We start from the raw sequence: 26,788 nt of genomic DNA, 5'->3' as shown, positions 1-26,788 counted from the left end.
CAATCATGAGGCCCCCAACAAGAAAAATTTAGCAATCATGAGGCCCCCAACAAGACAAATTCAGCAATTATGAGGCCCCCAACAAGACAAATTCAGCGATCTTGAGGCCCCCAACAAATCATGAGGCCCCCAACAAGACAAATTTAGTAACCATGAGGCCCCCAAAAAGACAAATTCAGCAGTCATGAGTCACATAAATAGACAGCATTTCACATAAATAGGTAGAATGCCCCCTTAATATGGTAGACACCTCTCACCTGGCAGCAGTTCTCCAAAATACACTCAATCTGACGTGGTTCCCCAAAAATAGGTAGCCCCAGGTCTATAGTTGTCCCCAGAATAGGTGGCCAGCAGTATAGATGTCCCCAGAATAGGTGGCCAGCGGTATAGATGTCCCCAGAACAGGTAGCCAGGAGTAGAGATGTCCACAGAACAGGTAGCCAGGGGTATATGTGCCCAGTATATGTAGGCCAGTATATGTATGTGTGCCCAGTATATGTAGCCAGAGGTATATGTGCCCAGTATATGTAGCCAGGAGAATAATATGTGCCCAGTATATATAGTCAGGCGTATATGTGCCCAGTATATGTAGCCAGGGGTATATATGCCCAGTATATGTAGCCAGGGGTATATATGCCCAGTATATGTAGCCAGGGGGTATATATGCCCAGTCCACGTAGCCAGGGGGTATATATGCCCAGTATATGTAGCCAGGGGTATATATGCCCAGTATATGTAGCCAGGGGTATATATGCCCAGTATATGTAGGCAGGGGTATATGTGCCCAGAGTAGGTAGCCAGGGGTATATGTGCCCAGAGTAGGTAGCCAGGGGTATATGTGCCCAGAGTAGGTAGCCAGGGGTATATGTGCCCAGAGTAGGTAGCCAGGGGTATATGTGCCCAGAGTAGGTAGCCAGGGATATAGGTGCCCAGAGTAGGTAGCCAGGGGTATAGGTGCCCAGAGTAGGTAGCCAGGGGTATAGGTGCCCAGGGTAGGTAGCCAGGGGTATAGGTGCCCAGGGTAGGTAGCCAGGGGTATAGGTGCCCAGAGTAGGTAGCCAGGGGTATAGGTGCCCAGAGTAGGTAGCCAGGGGTATATGTGCCCAGAGTAGGTAGCCAGGGGTATATGCCCAGTATATGTAGTTAGGGGTATATGTGCCCATTATATGTAGGCAGGGGTATATGTGCCCAGAGTAGGTAGCCAGGGTTATATGTGGCCAGAGTAGGTAGCCAGGGGTATATGCCCAGTATATGTATTTACGGGTATATGTGCCCAATATATGTAGGCAGGGGTATATGTGCCCAGAGTAGGTAGCCAGGGGTATATGTGCCCAGAGTAGGTAGCCAGGGGTATATGTGCCCAGAGTAGGTAGCCAGTAGCCAGGGGTATATGTGCCCAGAGTAGGTAGCCAGGGGTATATGTGCCCAGAGTAGGTAGCCAGTAGCCAGGGGTATATGTGCCCAGAGTAGGTAGCCAGGGGTATATGTGCCCAGAGTAGGTAGCCAGTAGCCAGGGGTATATGTGCCCAGAGTAGGTAGCCAGGGGTATATGTGCCCAGAGTAGGTAGCCAGTAGCCAGGGGTATATGTGCCCAGAGTAGGTAGCCAGAGGTATAGGTGCCCAGAGTAGGTAGCCAGGTGTCCCCCTCCCCAGCAGGAGGGGAGCAGCGCAGAGAAGAGCTGCTCTCTCTCCCTCGCTGTCCCCTCCAATGTCTGTCCGGTGGCTGGCAGCGGCGGGCGGAACTTACCTCCGTCTCGTCGCAGCGCCGGATGGATCTGCCGCTACTCTGGTCTGGTCCAGACCAGAGCAGCGGCTGCGCACCCGAACTTCCGGCCGGCGCTGGAGCGAGACGGAGGTGAGTTCCACCCGCCGCTGCCAGCCACCGGACAGACATTGGAGGGGACAGCGAGGGAGAGAGAGAGCACCTAAGGTGAGGGAAGGAGGGGGGAGATGGCCCCCCTTCCCCACCGTCCGCACAGCTCTCCCTCTTCTCTGCGCTGCTCCCCTCAGCCCCGCAAAAAAAAAAAAACGAAGCTCAGCTGGGCGCCCTTGGGGACCCGGCGCCCCGGGGCACTTGTCCTACCCCGACCCCCCCTAGCTCCGCGCCTGGCTGGAAGCCGTACACTGGAGGAGGACAATTTAATATTCTTAGAGAAACTATTAAAAAACGATTTCACTCTATTGACGCGCTCTGCTTAACTTTCCCTCTGTTCCATTTTCCACACCCACAGATCCGGGACAGCACTTGGTGTGCAAAAATGTTTGTCATCAGTCCCTGGCTGGGACATTCCCCTACAATATACATGTCAAACTCTGGCCCTCTCAGACTTGGCCCTCAGGTGGTTTCCCCACTTTGCATTATGTTTGGCCCACTCTAGACCATCAGAGATGCCATATTGAAGGGTACGACCTAGATCACCAGGGAAGTGACATATGGGTAGAGGGACAGCACTAGATACCAGGGAACTGTATAGAAAAGGGAAGGAGGCCACTAGACACCAGAGAACTGTATAGGGTAAGGAGGAACAATAAACATCAGGGAATTGTATAGATGAGAGTTGGAGGACCACTAATCATCAGGGAACTGTGTAGGGGATGGAAGGGGGCTATGTGACTCGGGAAGAGAGAAATAAGGGAGAGAGGTGGCCACTAGACATTGAGATCGGCCCACGACCTGGTCCCAGAGCTAAATTTCGGCCCACTTTGTATTTGAGTTTGACACCCCTGCCCTACAAGCTTGAGTCCACGATGTTAAAAGGCAGAGCACACATTTTGTTACATTCGTAGAAATAGGGTTGTCTGACCAGAGATGAATGTCTGTTAAAGCAGTAGGATCAGCCATACTATGCCAGGGAAAAAAAAAACACATATATAAGTAGATAAATACTTGATCTACTTACATAACACATGTATTATACTGTCCACGTTTTGATTTCAGTGAATGTTATATAGTAAATTACGAGAATTCTGTTCCTGGTGGGGGCCATGTCTTTTGCCCACAGTTAAGGCTAACTCGTGATGTCATTTCTGCCCTTTACTTTTTTTCTTGTCTCCTCCAATCGCTGAGTCACCTCAGCCTTGCTTGTAAACACAAGTGAGTAGGGGATTAGGTTTCAGATAAGAAGCTGGCAGGGAAATAAAGGGAAGAGGAGGAATAGATTATAGAGGGGCAAACGCAGGATTTTTAAGGGGGGGATTCCTGAAAGGTCCGGAAGCACTTATGTCCCCGAGTGCTTCCGAAGACAGGTGGCTCCATACTGCCCATTCACAAAAGTGCGCTGGCGTATTACGGAGCTGCCTATCTTTGGAAGTACTCAAGGACACGAGTGTTTCTGAGGGCTTCTGGTAGCAGCAAATTTGAACGGGGGACAGCGATGGAACAACTCCCCGAGAGAGAAGCGGCAGATAAGACTTAGTTTGGACAATTCAGTGGAATATGCCACAGTGTCACATAGCGCAAGCGATAGCCATATGATGCAGGGTTATATGCATCTGCGGAAGATGACGGCGCTATATAAATACTAAATAATAATAATTTGCCTCACCAGGATTGCACTTTTATTTAGCTTTCCTGTATGACAAGAAGACACAAACACCCAGCACTAGGGAAAGAGGGAAACAAAGGTGAATGAGGGAGGGCTGGTGCACACCAAGAGGGCTTCTGAGCGTTTTTCAAATCGACAGTGATTTGAAAAGCGCTTGGCTAATGTTACCCTATGAGGGTGTTCTCACAGCAGCGTTGTGATTTTTTCAAAAACGCAGGTATATTGCATGTAGCATTTTTTTGAGCAATTCATTCAGAAATCGCTCTGAAAATCGCTTCACAAAATTGCACTCACTAATTGCTAGCAATTGCTATTGTGATTTTGGCGTGCATTAGCCCAGTAAGAGGAGGAGTGGAGAGAGACTGAGAATAGCCTGAGATGGAGCAGAGAGCTTATTTGTATTGCAGAAAGCAGCCCTCCTGGAGTCTCGGGACTGTCAAAAACTTTTCACCTTGTTTAACACCTTATCCACACATGCAGTCATTATAACAATGAGGAGAGACCAGACAGATGTTTGCCCACAGACCCTCCAGGCAAGCTCTGCATCATGCTGTGTATGTTTACCAGCTTGCCTGCCCTCTAATTGCACTTTTATCAGCTAGCCTAGTGTTTCACCTGAATACACCAGACACAAATCTCTGAATGAAAGGCTGCCTGGGGGGAGATTGCCCCCCTTCCAGCCAGCACTAGGGGAAGGGGGAAAACAAGAGAGAATGCAGAGAGAGTATCTGTATTGCAGTCCCCCATCACACAGGCTACTTGCATGTGTCTCCTGTCCCTGCCAGCCAAATCCAAAAAAGCCTCTCACACAAGCTGCAGGCAGCCCTCCTCGAGTTTAGGGACTGTCAAAACTTTTCAACCTGTGAAATGCCTTTTGTAGCTGTCTACATGCAGTCTTTACAATAGTGAAAGAGCTGAATTTTTCCCACAATCCCTGCAGGAGGCAAGCCTTTACCAGCTCGCCCGCTTCAGCGATTTCAGGGAATTTTTTTTAAAGGGACAGGAGTCTCAGGGGGGGTGTTCCATACACCCAGAACCCCGGTCTGGATACGCCAGTGAGATAAGAACCCCCAGCATGCAATTCTTTGGCACGACTACTAAAGGGTCAGTGTTCCTTAAGTATGTTATAACTCCAAATCATAACAGCAGAAAAAGTTTTGAAAGTTTTGAATGCAGGCTTAGCATCTTTATCACTTAATACACTCCGACCAGTTGCTGTTGAAATTTGATTTTTATGGTGACAATACCGCTTTAACTACTTCCCGACCGCCGTATAGGCAAATGGCGGCCGGGAAGTGCACCCCGCAAGGACCGCCGTATTGACAAATGGCGGCGGTCCTTGTAGGGGCATGGGCGGAGCGATCGCGTCATCAGTGACGCGATCCTCCGCCGGGAGTCGGAAGCCCGGCATTTTGCCTCTACTCGCCGGCCACTTAGCAGAGCCGGCGAGCGGAGGAATCCAACAAAGTAGCCAATCAGGTAGTATAAGGCACTTTGTTAAGTAAACAAAGTGCCTTATACGTGTTTCCTCCTCGCCTCGTGGTCTCATTGTTGCAGAGACCACTAGCGAGGAGGAAGCACTTTGTAAGTACCAGCACACAGCCTTTTTTTTTTGCCTTACAGCCCCCTGATCACCCACCCCAGGCCTCATACCCCCCCCTGATCACCCCAGCAGACCCCTGCCAGCACTCTTGCACCCCTGCAAACCCCCCCCCCCCCCCACCTGCCACTAACTAGCGACGCTGCCCCTTAGTTTAGGTCCCTAACTGCCTCCTAGTCACCCCTGATCCCCCCCCCGCCTACCTTAAGGCCCGGTTCACATTAGCGGTTGTTTGCCAAACGGACCGGATGACCTGACCGGATCCGGACCGGATCCGGATCGGAACCGTACGGTTCTGATCCGGATCCGATCCGGATCCGGTCAGGTTGCATCAGGTGGCAATCAGGATGCGATCCGGATCCGTTTGGCAAAATATACGTTAAAAAAAAAAAAATGTTGGGGTCTGGGAGGTCAGCAGAAGGGGGACCTGTGGAATCAGGCCCTCTGCTGTTTAGCACTCACCTCCACCTCCGACATGCTGCCAACATCCTGCCAACACCTCCAGCTCGTGCTTCTCCACTCCAAAATGCTTGCCCATGTGTCCCCAGCCAATATCGCCGCAAAAATCCGCATAGGAAGTGGGGTAGAAGATCCGGATTTCTCAGCCAGTGTGTTGTGCGGCCTCCGGTTCCCATTTGTTTGTATTGGCCGGATGGTGCAGTCCGGCTCCGCCCCGGATACGGCTGCCGGAGGGGCCGGATGAAAAAATAGCGCATGTTGGAACGGAGGCCGGAGTCCGGATCCGGCCCGGATCCGGTCCGGCTCCGGTTCTGCAGAACGGACCCATGTGAACGGACGCATAGGCTTTAATTGCTATGCCGTGCGTCCGTTCCGTCCGTTCTGCAGGCGGTGCGGCTCCGGCACGGCGATTCCGGAGGGCCACCGCAAGTGTGAACCGGGCCTTAGATCACCCCCAGACCCCATCCCAGACTACCCCCCTGTATACTGTATACATCTGTATACAGCTACCTTACCCCCTGATCCCCCTCTGATCCCCCTCTGATCACCTGTCTATCACCTGTCCATCACCCCTCAGCACCCCCACCCATCAGAGCAGACCCTAACTGCCCCGCGGGGGGTAACCGATCCCCTGCCCAGGCCCTCGATTGCCCTCATACCCCCCGCCTGATTACATCCCCTGCTCTTTGTTTACATCTGTCCTCCCCAGCGATCACTAACTGATCTTTGATCAGTAACCCCCTGTGTCTGCCTCTCATCAGATCAGGACTCAGTCTGCCCCGTGCGGGCTCCTGATCAACCCCCCACCCCCTCAAATCACCCTCAGACCCCCCCCCCCCCTAATCACCGTCCAAGTGCATTGTATTTGACTGTGCTGCGCTTGTATTCGATTGTGCTGCGCTTGTATTTGATTGTGCTGCGATTGTATTTGATTGTCCCGTGATCTGCTTCGATTGTCCCGTGATTGTTTGATTGCCTGAGACCCCACTTCCCACCACACCCAACCCCACCCTCCCCCCCCACCACACCCAACCCCACCCTCCCCCCCCACCACCTCCAACCCCACCCTCCCCCCCCACCACCTCCAACCCCCCCCCCCCCACCACCACCTCCAACCACCACCTTCCGAGTGCATCAGATTTGCTTGTGCTGTGATTGGAGTCGATTGTGCTGTAATTGTATTTGATTGTCCCGTGATCGGCTTCGATTGCCCCGTGATTGTTTGATTGCCTGAGACCCCACTTCCCGCCACACCCAATCCCACCCTCCCCCATCACCTTCCGAGTGCATCAGATTTGATTGTGCTGTGATTGGAGTCGATTGTGCTGTAATTGTATTTGATTGTCCCGTGATTGTTTGATTGCCTCTGAGACCCCACTTCCCACCAACCCCAATACCTCTCAAATACTCCCTTTTTGCTAGGTAGGTGCTCTTTTTTTCTGGGTAGTCTCGGAGGAAAACCCCATAAATTTAGCAATCCAAAATGGCAAGAAGGGGGCTTTCCGATTTCCGATGACGAGGTATACAGGTACATGGACCAGTCGGATGAGTTCTTTTGGGAAGAATCATCCGTCGAATCTTCCGGGTCCGAATTTGAACCTGTAGAAAGCAGTGGTTCCCTGACCGATAGTGATGACGAGGCTATGGTCCCGGCTAGAGCCAGGCGTACCAGACCCCAAGTCGTTAGACCGCAGGTGGCGCAGGATCCGCCTCAAGGGCAGCAGGGTGGTGCTAGCGCTGTTGATAGTTTTCTTGGCGAGGCAGGCACCAGCAGCGCAGCATCTCCTGGACTTAGTGCCAGTGCTTCCGTAGACCCTGGCGAAGTGGTGAGCGTCAGCATGGAAGTTGAAACTGGTACGGTGGCAAGTGCAGTAGTACCCCCGTCGCAGCCACCAAGAAGAAGACGGGCCCGTAGTACCCATAGACTCCCAGAGGTGCTGGCACAACCAGATTGGCAATCCCCTGATTCCGCCGCACCCGTAGTGCCCCCTTTCACCGCCCAGTCTGGAGTCCAGGTGGCGACAGCTCATCTAGGAACGGCCCTAGAATTTTTGCAGCTGTTCATCACCCAGGTTCTCTTGGACTTAATTGTGGTTGAGACCAACCGTAAAGCCACACAATTCATCACTGAGCACCCGGAGAGCATGTATGCCCAGCCTCTCGGGTGGAAACCAGTCCAAGTTTCCGACATTAAAATCTTTTTGGCCCTTATCCTTCACTTGAGACTAATGAAACAGAATGTATTGCGGTCGTATTGGTCTACGAACCCAGTACATCATGTTCCCTTGTACCCTGCTGCCATGTCCAGGACACGATTTGAGTCCATCCTGCGCTTCAACGACGACGAAACCTGTCATGAAAGGGGAGACCCTGCTTATGACCGGCTCCACAAAATTCGGCCCCTCATAGACCACCTGTCCTCAACATTTGCAGATGCTTATATCCCTGAACAGAACATCTGCGTAGACGAGTCCCTCTTACGCTTTACCGGGCGCCTTGGCATCAAACAGTACATCCCAAGCAAGCGCGCCCGGTATGGGGTGAAACTGTATAAGCTCTGTGAAAGGGCCACAGGCTATACATGTCGTTTTAGGGTCTATGAGGGAAAAGACTCAAAATTGGAGCCGGTCGGATGCCCTGACTACCTGGGGAGCAGTGGAAAGGTTGTGTGGGACTTGGTGTCACCCTTGTTCCAGAAGGGGTACCATCTTTTTGTGGACAATTATTACACAAGTGTGGCCCTCTTTCAGCACTTAAAGTTAGAAGGAATCCGATGCTGTGGCACTGCGCGGCCTAGTCGCCAGGGCTTCCCCCAATGGCTCATTACCACCAGACTTGAACGGGGGCAGAGGGCCGCCTTGCGTACTGAAGACCTGCTCGCGGTGAAATGGAGGGACAAGAGGGACGTTTACTTTCTGTCCACCATTCACACAGACACGACAGTCCAAATTCAACGGGCAACTAAGGTCATTGTAAAGCCCCTTGTCGTCCACGAATATAATGTCAACATGGGAGGGGTGGACTTCAATGACCAGAGGTTAGCGCCCTATTTAATGACCCGGAAAACAAGACGCTGGTATAAGAAAGTGTCTTTTTATCTGATTCAATTGGCAGTTTACAACAGCTTTGTTCTCTACAGTAAGGCTGGGAGAACTGGATCTTTCCTCCAATTTCAGGAACAGATCATTCTGGACATCCTGTATCCAGGAGGTGCCAGCCCCCCCCCCCCCCCCCCCAGATGCAACTAGCCGACTGCATGGTAGGCATTACGCCTATCAGATTCCGTGTGCCCCAGGTCAACGCATCCGAAGAAAACGTTGTCGTGTCTGCAGCAGGACTGGAAGAAGGAATGACACCAGTTTTTATTGTCCCCGCTGTCCTGACCAGCCTGGCCTATGCGTAGGGCCGTGTTTTGAGAGGTACCATGAGCAGGTACACTATTAGAACCTAGGGAACTCCAGACACAGGAGTAGGCACACACTCAGTGGTCTTTTGCACATTGTCGCAGGGAGAGGAGAGGTAAGCTTGAAGACCAAACGGGTAAGCATAAAAGTGGGAAGAAGGATCGGTTTCCATGCTTGATATTGCTGATCTGTCCTGGGTTGGCGAAATATAAGACGGCATGTTTGAATTTCCCTTGAGTGTGGACACCCCCGGTTTATATGTGATTTGGGCCTATGATGATGCTTTAATGCCACACAGAGTCATCTCTATTGGCAGGCATATTGCTGTATCCTACAGGCATAATGCTGTATACTAAAGTTCTGAGGCCCAGTCACATAAGTTGGTGGCTCACCCTGAGTGCAGGGTGGCACGGTGTGTCTCTCTCCTGAGGTTATCACTGCCATTGATGTGGAGGAAGATCTGCCAGTGATGGGGAGCAAGGTATGTTTGCCGTTCATTTTTCCTTTCAGCCCAGAGTGCATTACTTGTATACCCAATATAAGGAGTATAGCAGAAACTCCTAATACTGGCCATACATGTAATGATTGCAGAGACCCTAAAATGCCAGGACAGACTCCACAAATGACCCCATTTTGGAAAGAGGACACCCTAAAGTATTATGTGAGGTGCACGGTGAGTTCATAAAAGATTTTAGTTTTTGTCACAAGTTAGCAGAATTTTATTTTTATTTATTTTTTTAACAAAGTGTCATTTTCCGTTTACTTGTGACAAAAAATAAAATTTTCAATGACCTCACCATTACCCTCATGGAATACCTTGTTGTGTATTCTTTCCAAAATGGGGTCATTTGTGGGGTTTGTTAACTGTCCTGGCAAGTGGGCGGGGTGCTAAATTGTGAGCACCCTTGTAAAGCCTAAAGTACTCATTGGACTCTGGGCCCCTTAGAGCAGTTAGGGTGCAAAAAAGTGCCACACGTGGTATCGCCGTACTCTGGAGAAGTAGTACAATGTGTTTTGGGGTGTATTTTTACACATACCCATGCTGGGTGGGAGAAATACCTCTGTAAATGACAATCTTTTGATTTTTTTTACACACAATTGTCCATTTACAGAGTTATTTCTCCCACCCAGCATGGGTATGTGTAAAAATACACCCCAAAACACATTGTACTACTTCTCCCGAATACGGCGATACCACATGTGTGGCACTTTTTTGCACCCTAACTGCACTAAGGGGCCCAAAGTCCAATGAGCACCTTTAGGATTTCACAGGTCATTTTGCGGAATTTGATTTCCAGACTCCTCCTCACGGCTTAGGGCCCCTAAAATGCCAGGGCAGTATAGGAACCCCACAATTGACCCCATTTTAGAAAGAAGACACCCCAAGGTATTCCGTTAGGAGTATGGTGAGTTCATAGAAGATTTTTTTTTTTGTCAAAAGTTTGTGAAAAAAACAATAAAAATCAATTTTCCGCTAAGTGTCATTTTCCACTAACTTGTGACAAAAAATAAAATCTTCTATGAACTCACCATACTCCTAACGGAATACCTTGGGGTGTCTTCTTTCTAAAATGGGGTCATTTGTGGGGTTCCTATACTGCCCTGGCATTTCAGGGGCCCTAAACCGTGAGTAGTCTGGAAATCAAATTCCGCAAAATGACCTGTGAAAGCCTAAAGGTGCTCATTGGACTTTGGGCCCTTTAGCGCAGTTAGGGTGCAAAAAAGTGCCACACATGTGGTATCACCGTACTCGGGAGAAGTAGTACAATGTGTTTTGGGGTGAATTTTTACACATACCCATGCTGGGTGGGAGAAATATCTCTGTAAATGGACAATTGTGTGTAAAAAAATCAAAAGATTGTCATTTACAGAGGTATTTCTCCCACCCAGCATGGGTATGTGTAAAAATACACCCCAAAACACATTGTACTACTTCTCCCGAGTACGGCGATACCACATGTGTGGCACTTTTTTGCACCCTAACTGCGCTAAAGGGCCCAAAGTCCAATGAGCACCTTTAGGCTTTCACAGGTCATTTTGCAGAATTTTGATTTCCAGACTACTCCTCACGGTTTAGGGCCCCTAAAATGCCAGGGCAGTATAGGAACCCCACAAATGACCCCATTTTAGAAAGAAGACACCCCAAGGTATTCCGTTAGGAGTATGGTGAGTTCATAGAAGATTTTATTTTTTGTCACAAGTTAGTGGAAAATGACACTTTGTGAAAAAAAACAATAAAAATCAATTTTCCGCTAACTTGTGACAAAAAATAAAATCTTCTATGAACTCACCATACTCCTAACGGAATACCTTGGGGTGTCTTCTTTCTAAAATGGGGTCATTTGTGGGGTTCCTATACTGCCCTGGCATTTTAGGGGCCCTAAACCGTAAGGAGTAGTCTGGAAATCAAATTCTGCAAAATGACCTGTGAAAGCCTAAAGGTGCTCATTGGACTTTGGGCCCTTTAGCGCAGTTAGGGTGCAAAAAAGTGCCACACATGTGGTATCGCCGTACTCGGGAGAAGTAGTACAATGTGTTTTGGGGTGTATTTTTACACATACCCATGCTGGGTGGGAGAAATACCTCTGTAAATGGACAATTGTGTGTAAAAAGCATGGGTATGTGTAAAAATACACCCCAAAACACATTATACTACTTCTCCTGAGTACGGCAATACCACATGTGTGGCACTTTTTTGCAGCCTAACTGCGCTAAGGGGTCCAAAGTCCAATGAGTACCTTTAGGATTTCACAGGTCATTTTGCGGAATTTGATTTCCAGACTACTCCTCACGGTTTAGGGCCACTAAAATGCCAGGGCAGTATAGGAACCCCACAAATGACCCCATTTTAGAAAGAAGGGGTCCAAAGTCCAATGAGCACCTTTAGGCTTTACAGGGGTGCTTACAATTTAGCACCCCCCAAAATGTCAGGACAGTAAACACACCCCACAAATGACCCCATTTTGGAAAGTAGACCCTTCAAGGTATTCAGAGAGGGGCATGGTGAGTCTGTGGCAGATTTCATTTTTTTTTGTCGCAAGTTAGAAGAAATGGAAACTTTTTTTTTTTTTTTCTCACAAAGTGTCATTTTCCGCTTACTTGTGACAAAAAATAATATCTTCTATGAACTCACTATGCCTCTCAGTGAATACTTTGGGATGTCTTCTTTCCAAAATGGGGTCATTTGGGGGGTATTTATACTATCCTGGAATTCTAGCCCCTCATGAAACATGACAGGGGGTCAGAAAAGTCAGAGATGCTTGAAAATGGGAAAATTCACTTTTTGCACCATAGTTTGTAAACGCCATAACTTTTACCCAAACCAATAAATATACGTTGAATGGGTTTTTTTTTATCCAAAACATGTTTGTCCACATTTTTCGCGCTGCATGTATACAGAAATTTTACTTTATTTGAAAACTGTCAGCACAGAAAGTTAAAAAAATCATTTTTTTGCCAAAATTCATGTCTTTTTTGCTGAATATAATAAAAAGTAAAAATCGCAGGAGCAATCAAATAGCACCAAAAGAAAGCTTTATTAGTGACAAGAAAAGGAGCCAAAATTCATTTAGGTGGTAGGTTGTATGAGCGAGCAATAAACCGTGAAAGCTGCAGTGGTCTGAATGGAAAAAAAGTGGCCGGTCCTTAAGGGGTAGAAAGCCCTAGGTCCTCAAGTGGTTAAACAAGGTGTGTATGAGGATCTGCAGATATAGACTATGAATGCATTTTGCAGGAACTGATCTTTTGCAGGAACAGATCTTTTGCAGATACTGATCTTTTGAATGTGTACAGCATCTGTGTGTGCAGCATCTTTCAAAGATTTTTATCTGATGGGGAGTTCAGCTCCATAGAAAAGACTGTGTAGAGTATGGCTCTCATACTACATAGAAGGGGGTAAAATTGGTCTAATATCTTTCATTAATCTTTCAAGTGTGTACACACCATTAGGCTCGGTTCACATTGAGCCGGATCACAAATGGGTTGGGCTGAGTGGACAGTTCAGTGTCTGCTCCAATGGAGTTTTGTGTCCCGGTTGGAGTTCGGAGCATATGGGTTTCCATCACAGGCTTCTTTGGGAAATGCATCAGCTGCCCGGAAAAAATCATGCAGGTTGGGAATTTGTGTTTACTGTAATGGATCAAACTGATCTGTTCCAGACTGACGTGTGAACAGATCCCAATAATGATATAGGATTCGGTTGTTGTCTGTTTTTGCGATCCATTTCAGAAAAATGGACTGTTTTGTGCTGCAGTGTGAACCAAGCCTTATTCTAAATTGTGGGACTACAGTTCTGTAACAGAACACACCATCATTACATGTCAGTAGTAGTATGTGTACTACAAAAATAACATGTAGTTGTACGTATAACACAAACTACACAAATAGCATAGCAAGTTATGTAACTAGCAGAAAGCCCACCAAGCGTAGGGGGCGCCATCTGCTCGCATTATGTTCACTGGGGTTTAGTGAAAATACGTCTGCTATTTACAAAGGTAAAAAATGTATGCAGGGGATTCACTGGCCCTGCGCCATAGCACTGCATAGGCAGTATTTTGTGCACCCGTTGTGCAGTGCATTAAGATGCACTGTATACAGTTTGATAAAGCCCTTAGGTTTGAGCATGCACAAGTCCTCATTTTCCAAGAAATTAGCACAGACTACCTGGACAGTACCTGTCAGCATAACTGGTAAATAATATAACTGGATGACATGGCAACATGGGGTGTAAGCTTTGAAGCATATAGTTTAGGGTTTTGTTTTTCCTGCCCTTGGACATAAGCTTTGTAAATAGGGATGAGCAGGCAAATGTTTCAAGTTTAACTCTTGGCAAAATCAGGCTTATTTCTCTTAGCGAACAGAATTGGTGGCAATTTTGCTATAATTTGTATTTTGGCAAAATTGTATTGAAGTCAAGGGCACTGACTCTTGACCCCCAAAAGTCCTCGTAGTTTAAATTTTAAAGCTACGAAAGGAAAAATGTTTTTGAAACTTAACCTTAGACAGTGCAAACTAAAGAATTTATACTTAACTGTGGCTTCCTTAAGTCCCCTGTAGTCTGTCATCTCCCTCCGTGTTGGTCTGGTTCCCTTCCATTCTGCCACTGTGGGGTCTACGATCCAGCCACGTTGAGGGCCACTGTGCATGCGCGGTTCCAGACCCACACAACCCCCGATAGTGCTACTGTAGCTAGAAGCATTTATCAATAGCGCAGTTAGTAGTCTTTGTGAACTGTGGATGTGCAGAATGCTCCTCACCACAGGAATACAATCGGGGGATGCGAGCGCACATGACCATGCATGTGGAGTAGTTACCGACTGGCTCAGTCAGGGACTTTACTGGGACTGGAAGTGGCATAAGGGAAGGGTTGGGGAAGATGGCAAAAGAGCAGTTCGACTATAGGGAGCTGGAGGAAGTGACACAGGTAAGTAGAATTCCTTTTGTTTTCAATGTCTCAGGTATGATTAAAAGTATGGTTAAATGACAGATAACGTATCTACTCCTCGGTATTGCAGCTATACATATATCCCCAGCAACAGTGGTGAATTTCCTGCTGGAGTTTGGTCAGATCCTCAGTAGGAATCCCGGAGGAAAGTTGTGAAGCTTTTGTTGGGGATTGCTGTACAGCGACAATACTGCTGTATAAGGATCCATGGCAATTATACCTATTATTTACAGAAACTGCAACTGGCAATACTAATGTGTATAACAGGCCCCAGTAAAAAAAAATAAAAAAATCTTTAAATGTGTCGCTGGGCTCCCTAATGGTCCTTTAACAGACCAATGGAAATACTTCCCAGTTACTCAATCTCCTCCTGGGCACCGCAGGTGGGGATGAGCACATTGTCCATGGTATGGACAAGGGCTTTGTGGAAGAGGGGGAGGCATTGTCCCACATAGCATGGACCAAGCAGGCTAGTATAGCTAACTGTATAGAGCTGCACGCGGTCCAAGCTCCGAAATCTGGCTATACTAGCCTGCATGGATGACATGGGAATTGGAGGAAGGACCCCACACTGTCTGTTTTCTTAAATTTTAACAACAAATATAGAAAAATTATTAAATATACTGCAGCCATCTGTAATTGTACTGCGTTTAAAAAAAACATTTTTGTTATAACTTTGAAATGGATTTTCTAAGAACCTGCAAAGTATTTTTCCAAATCTTTTTTTTCTTAAGTGTTCCCACTATTCTCCCTAACAAATATTGTAAATTTGGGATTATAGCACCTATGGGGGGCTTTGCTTTGAACTGCTAAAGTAAGCACCATTGACTTGAATGCATTTCTCAATACTATTTTGCCAAAATTTCACAGAATAATCGGAAGTTCAAGAAAATCCTTGCGAGACTGCCAGAGTCATTATCACTCAGCTCCATTTGTAAATAGGTCCCATTAGTTTCAATGCAATCCACATGTAGTATAAAACCATCCAGAAAGCCATGGGCGTCCGCACAAGGGGGCAAAATGGGGCAGCCGACACCGCCCCCCACACACCGTTAGTGGGGGGTCCCTGTCACTGCCTAAAATTGGGGAGGGGCACGGTCACTAAACATGAGGGGGGGTCCCTGTCACTACCTAAACTGGGGGGCACCTGTCACTAAACATGGGGGGGAGGGGAGTCCCTGTCACTACCTAAATTTTAGGGGGGGGGGGGGGAGATCTGTGTTGGAGGCACTCACAATCTAATCCCTACCATAGTCCTAGTCTAATGTCCCACCATTGCTAAGTTCATATAAATTTGGCTCCACCCATGACCACACCCCCATCCTGGTCCATGGTTACAACCATTTTTGGCTTCCCCCAAATGGAAAATTTTCTACGGACGCCCATGCAGAAAGCTCTCATCTATTCATACTATTATTAAGTCAAGGAACTCACATGTGTTCTCCCGTTGCTCCTTTACGGTGGTAGAGAACTAATGTGCCCAGAATCATTGCTAGGTTTGTCCTGCCAACTCCTGTCTGGCAACTGAAAAGCAAAGCTGGAGGAGGACGGCTGGCATCATGAAGCAGCAAGAGGCAAGGGTTTTCCTAAAACACACAAAATAGTTCATTACCCAGAAATAAGGAAAATGGTCACATTCTGGATCACATTCTGGATCACTTTTTGACAACAAAACACCTTGATAGTTATAAGTAAACTACAGCATAAAAAAGGAGTAACTAAACATTTCATCTAAAACTGCACACCACTTTGCATCTTTATTAGTACTATTCTATGGTTTTGTCTAACATAGCATTTTATTTGTTCATCCCTGATGTAGATTGAAAACTGGAACAAGTAACCAATTTTTGACAGACTAGGCCTGAGAGATGTAATGGGGCTCTAGGCAAGGTAGTACATTTGGGGCCCCTTTGTGGTAATTTTGGTAAGCTGCAGTGGAGAGAGGTCAGAGAAGGTGGCAGGTGGGCCCCTTGACACTCGCTAAGCCCCAGGCACCTGCCTAGGTTGCCTGGTGGGTGATCCTGCTCCTGACCAAATAATCACATGTAAAGATGTTTTAGCATGATTTACATGTACTATACAGAAACAGAAAAGATATGATTAAACAACGGATATTGTGTAAGAGCCTCTTTTGCTGCCAAACTAACTCTAACCCATGAAACCCCAGACTCCAGAAGACCTTTTAAAGGGCCCTGTGGTATCAGGCACCAAGGCATTAGCAACAGATCCTTTAAGTCAACTGCGATTAGCGATTAATGAAGGCATGAAAAGGTGTGCAGAGTTTGTAACATTCTTCAGGCAGGTGGTACTTGTCAAAGTAATTTCTACATCATCTAAGATAGCACTACATATGAAGCAAGATTTGGTGAACTGTGTGTTCCACACCATTCCCATGGGCCATTATTACGTTTTATAAGCTGAGCTGCAGTAGCTCCTTAGCGGGTCCAGAGAGGATAGCCTTTGTACATCAGTGATTCCTGGTCACTCATGACCCTGTTAATTCACCGTTTACACTTCCATGGGCCACTTTTAGAAAGTAGTAACACTTTAATATAAAAGGGGAACCTGTTATTTTGTAGGTACTGACCCAGTCATCTTCTTCCTCAGACACTACAGTCCAGGGTGGGCATTGGCCCCGCCCACAATAGTTTTCTACCAGTTATGGTCTCTGGTCAGCCTCTAGTTCATCATTTCAGTGATTTCTAGGCCGTCCTGGTCACTGCCTTCTTCCAATCTTGCTTTGTAGTACAGTTTATAAAGTCACAGAGAATCCGTTGGTTAGGTACCCTGCAGTCGGACATCCTTTCAACGTGTTTTAACCAACGGATTCTCTGTGACTTTATAAACTGTACTACATCTTACTCCTGTCACCACAATTCCTTGTCAAAGCTGCTCAAAACCTTATGCTTGCTCATGTATCTTGCTTCAAATGCATCACCTTCAAAAATTGAAATTGAATGATATAATGTATCAATCATTTTACTTTGACATGATCACTTTGATTGATTATACGATTCTTGCCAACCGACCGAAAGTTCAGCCAAAGTCCTGTGTACTTGCCAGAGGCTAGGCAATTTTGTTCATCCTTAGCGGCTGCACATATTCATGACAGCATAAACTTTCTCGCCAGACATTTTTTTAATAACCAGATTGATTGTGAACAAGTGTATTGCAATAACTGGTGATGCACCACTATGGATTTGTGCCCAAATAATTCAATTCAGAGGAAAGAGGCAAATGATTTTAGTGGCAAATAGATAAAAAGGTTTATGAAATAAAAAGCCTTACTGTGAAAAGAAGAAAATGATACAAAAACTATGATTTTCTTAATCATATTTAAGGTATAGTAGAGAAAACTGCAAGTGCCTACCCAAACACCTAGCCCTATCTTCCTCTCACTATTAACTCTGCCTTTCCTCCACCCAATCCCCTCTTGGAACTCATTTTAACTTTTACCTATAACCCTATCACACTATCCAGGGCTCAGCTATATAACAGTCTCTAGGAAGCATAAGTCAAACTAAGGCATATAATCCAATTAAAGAATAGTGGTAGTTTATTAAAAAAAAAAAAAAAAAAGTGTCTAAATGGCTTACCCCACCACCAAAAAAAGCTCACTGGTAAAACTAGATAAAGATTTTTAAGCCTCTCCAGCTGGCTGCTGCTGCTGGTAAGAAATTCAGTCCACCAGCCATTCTTCTTCCTAAGCTGCACCTCTATTACCTTCCTGTAGTTTCTTGGTTTGCCTGCTGGTGGCACCATGTTCTAGCATTGTACTTCATGACATTTCACTGGCTGCCAAATGATATCTCCTGCAACTCCTAGTACAGTAAATTGTCTAGCAGAGATGTTCAGGACCTGCCTTTGCGCTGAGCCAGTTTGCGAGTCTGCTGTTGCCCAAAAGTTTGGCCTTTGCCTTACCTGACCTTGTCTGTGTGGTACGATGCCCTGATCTGCCCGTTTTTTGCTTCAAATATTACTTCCAGTATAAAATTTGGATACTGCTGCATCTGTGTTTTGATCACTTTCTTGTTGGATCACCAGATTTATATGATTATTATTTTAATTTCTACTTGATTAATTTGTCACAATTTTGCTGAGTTTTCATTATAGTTCAATTCATTATAGTTTATGCACAAAACATTAAACTTATTGGGAAAAAAAAGGATCTGTGCATCACCTGTAAATTTAAGGGAGACCTCACAGTGAGACAGGGCAACTGCCCACCCACCCAGCACAACGTGACAAAAGAACAAGAACCAGAGCTCAACAATTTCAACCTTTGGTTTGTCTTAGCGAGAGGCAGCCATGAGGTTTTCAGTTGAAAGGTGTAAGGCTCGAAACATCGTGCCAAGTTGTTGCTATGTATTCTGCCATGATCAACTAATAAAGGCCAACCAAAGTTGGTCTTTATCTAGGTGTTTAAATGGAACCTGAAGTGAGAGGGATATGGAGGCTGCCATATTTATTTCCCTTTAAACAATGCATATTGCCTGGCTGTCCTGCAGATCCTCAGCCTCTAATACTTTTAACCATAGACCCGGAAGAAGCATGCAGATCTGGCGTTTCTGACTGAAGTCTGACTGGATTCGCTGCATGCTTGTTTCAGGTGTGTGATTCAGACACTACTGTTAACAGAAGGATCAGCAGGACTGCCAGGTAACTGGTATTGTTTATGATATAAATATGGCAGCCTCTACATAGCTCTCACTTCACTTCTCACTAATAATTTACTTTCAAATATCTTTCTTCATAATGGCCATAAAGTCAAGCAAGCAGGATGTGTATAAATACTCTTAAGGTAAAAGCTTCTCCATGAAGAGACAGTAATAAGAATATTTTGTGTTAGCAGTGGGGAAATTATTGGAACATCTCAGACTTGTCATCACTAAAAAGCACCAGTTCACATCCTGTTAGTAGGAACACAGAGCAATTAGATTTAGAGCAGTTTCATTACCTACCCTGAGAAAATTCACAAAAGTGTCAAACTGAGACTCCAAAGGTGCACCATCCACAGGTAATGGCAGACGATGGTACCTGGCAGGACAATAAAATTCATATTTAGTTAAGATGCCGAATCCTTTATAATACTCAAACAAAAAAACTACACAGACCATTGCACCAAAAAAATCAGAAAAACTAAATTTACTATATATGACATGGTCTCTACAATGGAATCATTAAAAAAAAAAAAAAAAAAAAAACACGGCCACAACAAGAAAAGTTAAATACAGGGTCATCCAGAAAGTAACAGTTGTTAACTTTTATCTACCAGGCAAGGTATTATTTCTGTGTAATATAACTTGCATCTGTCAGGTTAATTTCTAATTTCCCTACATCGCTTGTCATGTGACTGCAGAACGCCAGTCACTGTTTGTTCAGCAGCATCAGCATGATGCTTTCAACCCATAGGTGTGGCATATGATACTACTACAGCAAAGGGACTAAAAAGCTTGTAAAAATATATGATAAACAAAAGGAGACCATTACGTGGAGAAATAATCAGAAGATAGAGATGTTTCTGAGGGGTACAGTGGCACATTAGAGGGGACTATGGGGGGCTGAAAGGAGCCCCAGGTAAGTAAGTACACTTTTTTTTTTTTTTTTTACAGAATTTTATGTGTGCTTTAAATGGATTAAATGAAAGCGTTTACTGGTATTCATTTCCAGATGAACCACGTATTTTAATTATTTTCTTTAACTTTAATTGTACTAATGTATTGTGTAGTACTTAACAATAAATAGGGGAGGATTACACATTTAAGAGACAATGAGAAAAACAAAAAGGAGAACCCTGCCTAAAAGATTTTGCAATTTAAGAGATTTAACTGGCATAAGGGATGGTCACTGTAGGAAATCTTGCAGGGTATTTAGCATTGAAGTTGTAATATGCTTTGCATACACACCAAGAATCATGCAAGTATAACAAATGTGCATTTTGTGTGTATCCTACAAATATCAAGCAGCGTCAGACGCCATTGTGCAGAATTTGAGCATATTCCAAACAACTTAAAGCTTACTTTTCTAGAATAAAATCTGTACAGCAGTGGCGAAGCAAAGGAGCTTTGGGCACCACGAAAGTTTTACATTGGGGCCCCCAAATATTCTGGACATAATTCGTATGGTGCAACAAAATCTGACAAGGACATGCACAGTATGAGAGGTGTAAGCAAAAGGGGATCAGTTTGTTAATGATTAATATTATTCTAGCTTTTTGTAATCCTCAGCGCTGTATATTTCGGGCACCCCTCCAGTTGCAGCCTGCAGTCACCCAGTGCACAATAATAGTGTGGCCACCACCCAGGGTAAAAACCACAACACAGGCTTAGAATCCTTTGCAACAGGGGGTTACACCAATTTATTTAAAACCTAGCACAAAATATAAAAACAACAACTTACATTTGAGGGTCCATGCACACTGGACCCTCCTTGCATACAATCGCATATAAGGTATTTGCACGAGTGTTTACTTCAGTGACCCTTATTCATCAACCTTATAGGTAGTTTCCAGGAGATATAAATAGCCCGTCTCTCCTTCCCAACCGGGTTTCGGCAATGCGCCGTCATCAGGGGATAACTGAGGATTACAAAAAGCTATAATTCTATTTCCATGTGGATTGGATGAACCTCTGGCTGCGGAACTTTTATTGCTGTCTTGCGCTCAAGTTTTTACATTCGTCTAGATTAATATTATCCAAAGTGTAAAGAGATGAGAACATTACCAGCAAAGCACCAATGAAGAACTAATACTGAGATTGAGAAATGGCCCCACGTGGGCCATTTTGGTTCAAGAGCCCTGGTGCAGCCGCAACCTCCATTGCTACGCCACCGCTGTACAGCCATTCTATTATCTCCCACCCTCTTTTTCAAGCATGAATCAATTTCAGAATGCAAAACAGAACACCTATTGAATTAGCCTCCTTTCACACTTGATCCGTCGCATTTCATTACAACCGACAATATAATCGCATCAAAACTCAATGCCAGTATATTTCCTGTTGTATGTTTACATATCTGCATCAGCAGTGCAGTGGTTTCCGTCTCAATAACGCATAGCATGCTGTTCATTTACCATACAGCATGTGCGTTTATAGCGACAAGGAAGTATACTTTCAATGTACTGTAGGAATCAGTTCTCAGTCCTAATGCGCAATGCGACTTTTCACCAACGTAGCGGTCTCCTCCCATCGCAATGTGTACACTGTGAAAGTAGCCTTAGGCATGTAAGAGCCATGTTTATAAACAACAGAAGGCTACATCTGCCTCTCTTGCTCTTTTGTATGGCCTTCTGGTAAATATGGATGGTATGATGGTTTAGTGCATAGTCCTCTTGCCTTGCAGCCCAGGTTCCAATCCAGGCAGAACACTATCTGCATAAAGATGTATAACAATATGTGGAGCACATTCCAAAACGATACTGGTACGTGAATTGGCTCACCAGCAAATTGGCCTGTGATAGGGACACTAAACTAGGACTGTAGTATGATTAGATTGCGAGTTCCTCTGAAGGACAGTTAGTGACACAACAGCAAACTCTAATCGCAGCAGAAGAGGTCAGTGCTATATAAACACACAATATTCATTCTCAAACTGACCACCATAACTTGTTTTCTCATGCAGTAAAGCACTTCATAAGCAGCCTGTTACCTGTACGATGGCAGTAAGAACACAGGCCTGTTGTACACTTCCTCTGTTATTTGTATGTCTTCTTCACGCTCAATCCTTATTGAGTGGGGTTCATCTTTAAAATGTTCAATGTCATTATATACAAAATAACCGTTTCCACTCAGCTGGGCAAAGTCATAAAGCTTAAAAAAAGAGAAGGAATGGATACAAATTAGACAAGTCCTTGAAATTAAACTGCAATAACCTTACTATCGCTACAAAATTGTGCTGGATGCAGATGAACATTGTAAAAGCAGTAGGCCGAAGCACCATGTCTGGCAACTACGCAAATATTCCTGCAAAATGTGGACAAGAATTTTTGTTTGTGTTTATTTGAATAACTCAACTACAAAGGATGAGAAAAGGAACCATGAAATGTCCATTTAGAGTGACTGATCCATTCAATACACTTTGCTTTTATGAGGCCAAAAAAAAGCACCATGGAAAGCATTATATAACCAAATCTGTGTAGAGTACTTCAGCTACAATTCATGCATTATTTATAAACTTCATAACAATACAGCTTTATTTAAAATAAAATTCGTTTTGTTACAAAAGGAATCGGGTTGATTTACTAATCGGATGGCCACACACCATACAATAAAATGATTGAATGTTATGGCAATTTGTTGAGGGTAGGTGCACACATAACATAACGTGAAAGGTCGCATTTTACGTCATGTGCGTTTTTGGTTCATTTGCGATTCATTACCGCTGATGCATTTTGCAAGCGTTTCGCGTGCGTTTAAATGCATTTGCGTATCGCATGTGTTTTTCAATTGCGTTTTATGCAAATAACTAGGAAGACAACAGGAAGCGTAAATACATCACAAAACAATGAAAAAAAAACGCATACAAAACCGCATACCATTGCGTTTACATACTTTCATTATGTGCGTTTTTGCATATTATGCAACAAAACCAGTGCTTTTAAAACCGCACGCATACAAATCGCATATGCGTTTTTTTGGTTTTCTGCGGCCCATAGACTTCCATTAGCGGCAAAAATGCAGCATTTTGCTCAACGCTAGCTAAGTGTGCACCTAGCCCCAAACCGATCAGTTGTCCCAAAAAAATCTAAAGCTTTTTTCATTTGTTCAAGAAATCTGATTGAATTTCCCATTTCCATTTCATTAATGAAGATCAGGAGTGTTGGATTTTTCTGATACATTTTTATAAGAATTGAATGGTGTAGGGTACAATGTCAATTACTTGATGTACAGACCCAAGCAATTTTTTGTGAGTTTTCAATAATTTTTTTCATAACTGGTGAAAAATGGAACATATGTGTGTGGTACATTGGTCAGAGTTTTGAAATGTTACAGTCAGTCAGAAAAATTGATTTTAATTCTTGAATTGCAAAGATATTTAAAAATTGTAAGGTGTATTATGGTGAAGGGCTCTGCCTCTGACTCAGGAGACTTAGGTTTGAATCTCAGCTCTTCCTGTTCTGTAAGCCAGAAGCTATTCAGTAAGGAGCTCTTGTGCTCTATTCAGTAAGGAGCTCTTGAGCTAGACTCCCTAACACTGCCTAATAAGCACACCCTAGTGGTTACAGCTCAAGCCCTTTGAGTCTGCCAGGAGAAAAATCGCTATATAAATGTTGTCTAGTCTAATTTGGAGAATACTGAAAATGTATGTGAACTGGCAAGCATGTGAAAAATGTGCGTATTTGGGTGTGGGGCGAAGAGTCTAAAGTTGAACACCAGGACCCTCGTCTGCGGTCTTTGGCTCTGGCTACCGTCTCAGCTCATGCAAAGTAACTATATTCACTTGGGTCGGTATAGTGGATAGTGTTTGCCAGTACCCAGAGCCTTTTCCACCAGTCTTAGAAAAACTAGGCTAGATTTTTTTTTTTTTTTTTTTTAAAGCAGGTAGCAAGAATTTGTAATCGTCAATCAGGTAATCTCAGAATATAGTTGGGATGCAGAGAACTCAGAACACGGTCTGTACTGTGACGGCAGTCTTCACACACCCACAGTGAGAACCAATTTTTAAAAAATGCAGGATGCTTATTAAAAAATATTTTGCTTTGGATGGGTAGGTAAAACAGCAATAGCACATAAACTAATAAACTAATAAGTTTTTTTTCAAAATGTTCAGTTTACAATTTACTGGATCACTTATGTTCTCTAACCACAGTCAATCAACCTCATTGTGTTTTTACTGTGCATGTTTATGGACTGGAGAGATGCATCAAGGCCGAAGCATTTGGGCAATTTCCTGCTAAAGATGCATCAGTAGCACAGTACCAGTGTGCACAGCCCTGAAAGCTAACTTAGTAGGATACCTCTTTTCTAATAGCAAGTTCCAGGTTCTCCCCTCGGAGGCCCTTCTCCAAACTGTGCAAATTTTCATGCAGATTTTCCTTTCTTCTAGGAGTGTAAGGCACAAAGTCATTTTCTAACTTCAGGAACACCACTGGTTCCTCACGGACACAGAAGAACATGCATTCCTGTAACGAAAAATGAAAGGCCATACTTCAGAAATGTGCTGTTACAGTTTGTGTAGCTTCTTTTATGCCACTGGTGAGTTTTAAAGCAAACCTGTGGGGTGGGGGGGGGGGGGGGGGGGGTAAAGCTTGCTACTATTTACCTCAGTAGAAGGAAGCATCTGGATGATGCAGAGGCTTCTCTGATCCTCATCGACCCTGCTCTCCAGCCTCCAGGACCCCCTTCTATTTCAAGAACATGCTCCCATCCGTGTATAAGTATGCCACATAGGCATAAGTATGGTCTGGGCCTGCGCAGTAGCATAAAGCCACAGGAAAAAGACCGATTTGCTCCATGCTACTGCTCATGCGCAGGCCTTACTTGCTCCTGTGCAGTGCAGATGTTCTGGTACACAAACAGGAGTGGAGCCACAAGAACATATTCAACAAGCTCTAGATCAGTGCAGTCCAGGAGGATGTTTAAAGTCTAAGGATTATACAGAGGGTTCATAATACTAAGGTAAGTATATATTTGAAAATTTTTTCCTCACATGTACACTTTAAAAACATAATTGAGGCTATCTTACCATTTAAATATGTGCATTCCAAAGACTATGTGTATGCCAATTATGCTATGTGATCTAGAACCTAGGTCCTTAACAAATGGTACACACCAGAAACTAGAAAATAGGACACCGCAGGCACTTTACAATGAAGGGTGCCATTATTGTGCTATAAATAATTAATAATTACTTTGTGATTAAATATGATGTTATTTCTGTATTTCAGGCAAAGGCTTGTTAATCACTGTGAGTGTGCTATAGGAAATCTACATCAGATTTGTGAACGTTCATTTCTGATAGGACATAGATTATCAGTGGTTCCGCTGTCCATACGCCCCTGATGATCACCCAATCATATCACAGGCCAATCATGGTCATAAAGATCCTGTTCCTCGGATTGATACCTTATGTCCGTCATTTTGGAGCTTCTGCAAAATTTGTCTGAAACCATCCAGACTAGGCTGGCCCATTCCATAGACTTCATATCCTCCTTTGGCTCGTCGGAAATTAGGTGCTCCACAACTGCTTGTAGTGTTTAAAACGTCTAATTTGGTGTATACGTCACGGACCATGAAGTATTTACCCTAAGAAAATAAACAGAAATCCTTTTAGCTTGTGCAGAAATGGTACAAACACACCATACCACTTACACATTTGTGATACTGCCTCAAATGCATTTCATATATATAAATTTTAATAATCATGTTTAGAAAAAAAATAATTGCATAACTATCAAAATAACTATTTACATAATCATAAATTGCCACACTTTCATAAAATGTGAATGTGTATTTTTTTTTTTTTTATAAACTCCATATTGCCTACACAAAGATGGTTCTTGTTCAAAGTACTACAGTTATACATTGACCCTTCTTGTGTGTGGCCAGCAAGAAGTCCATAAAAAGAAGAACATAGGATAATTAATTATGTATTTTTCACCTACTTTGATTAATTAATATTTTTGTACCCCTGAAAGTCTCTAGGTCAACACTTGTTGGCGCTTCGTGCATGCACCGTCCCACTCAGCTCTCTTTGGGAATAGCCAAAATGGATCGGGTCCACGCTACTGAACAGGCGCGAGCAGTCTGTGCCTGCACAGTAGCACAGACCTAATCAGGTTCAGATATTTCTGCCGCAGCCCAAGCGGAACAGTGGCATGCTCTCTTTGGTCCAATACTACCAAATATTTCCATTTCCTGTTATTGGCCAAAAATGTCAGATTTTAGGCCAATCAAAATACTCTGAATTTAGAAATACTTAGTAGTATTGGACCAGAGTATTTTGATTGGCCTAAAAGCTGCAATTTTAAGCCAATCACAGGACTTGGAAATCATAACACCACAGACATTTGTGGCCAATCAAAAGACTCTGATACTACAGAGTTTTACAGAGTGTTGTGATTGGTCTAAAATGTCAGCGGAATTCAAATTTCCACAGAAAAATTCTGCAGCCTGTGATTGGTCCAATGCTTCGGACTTGGAAGTACTTGGCCAATTAGAGAATTCAGCAGGGTATCAAGGATGTCCGCATAATAGCGGACATTCGGAAAAAAAAAATAGTGTATTCTGTAAAAAACAACCTTTTTTAAATTACATAACTTTATTAACAAAAATGACAAAATAATTCTTTCCACAGGAATTGGTAATCAGAAATTCTGATTTCCGCAGAAATCCATAGA

At 44.4% G+C, this 26,788-nt stretch overlaps 1 protein-coding gene across 1 annotated transcript in view; it reads right to left on the bottom strand.

Annotated features, from left to right (window-relative positions):
* Nucleotides 1-26,788, bottom strand: part of PALD1 (phosphatase domain containing paladin 1) — a 329,497-nt gene that overhangs the window by 141,393 nt on the left and 161,316 nt on the right. The window contains exons 5-9 of the mRNA XM_068258949.1: nt 25,515-25,694; nt 24,407-24,571; nt 22,099-22,259; nt 19,413-19,488; nt 15,886-16,037 (exon numbers count right to left, since the gene is read on the bottom strand). Coding sequence (XP_068115050.1) covers nt 15,886-16,037; nt 19,413-19,488; nt 22,099-22,259; nt 24,407-24,571; nt 25,515-25,694 — 734 coding nt within the window. The remainder of the gene's footprint in view (nt 1-15,885; nt 16,038-19,412; nt 19,489-22,098; nt 22,260-24,406; nt 24,572-25,514; nt 25,695-26,788) is intronic.

This window comes from Hyperolius riggenbachi, chromosome 10 (genome assembly GCF_040937935.1).
Source record: "Hyperolius riggenbachi isolate aHypRig1 chromosome 10, aHypRig1.pri, whole genome shotgun sequence".
Lineage (NCBI taxonomy): Eukaryota > Metazoa > Chordata > Amphibia > Anura > Hyperoliidae > Hyperolius > Hyperolius riggenbachi.
The sequence above is the reverse complement of the archived record's forward strand: the minus strand, read 5'-3'. Positions and strand labels throughout refer to the sequence as shown.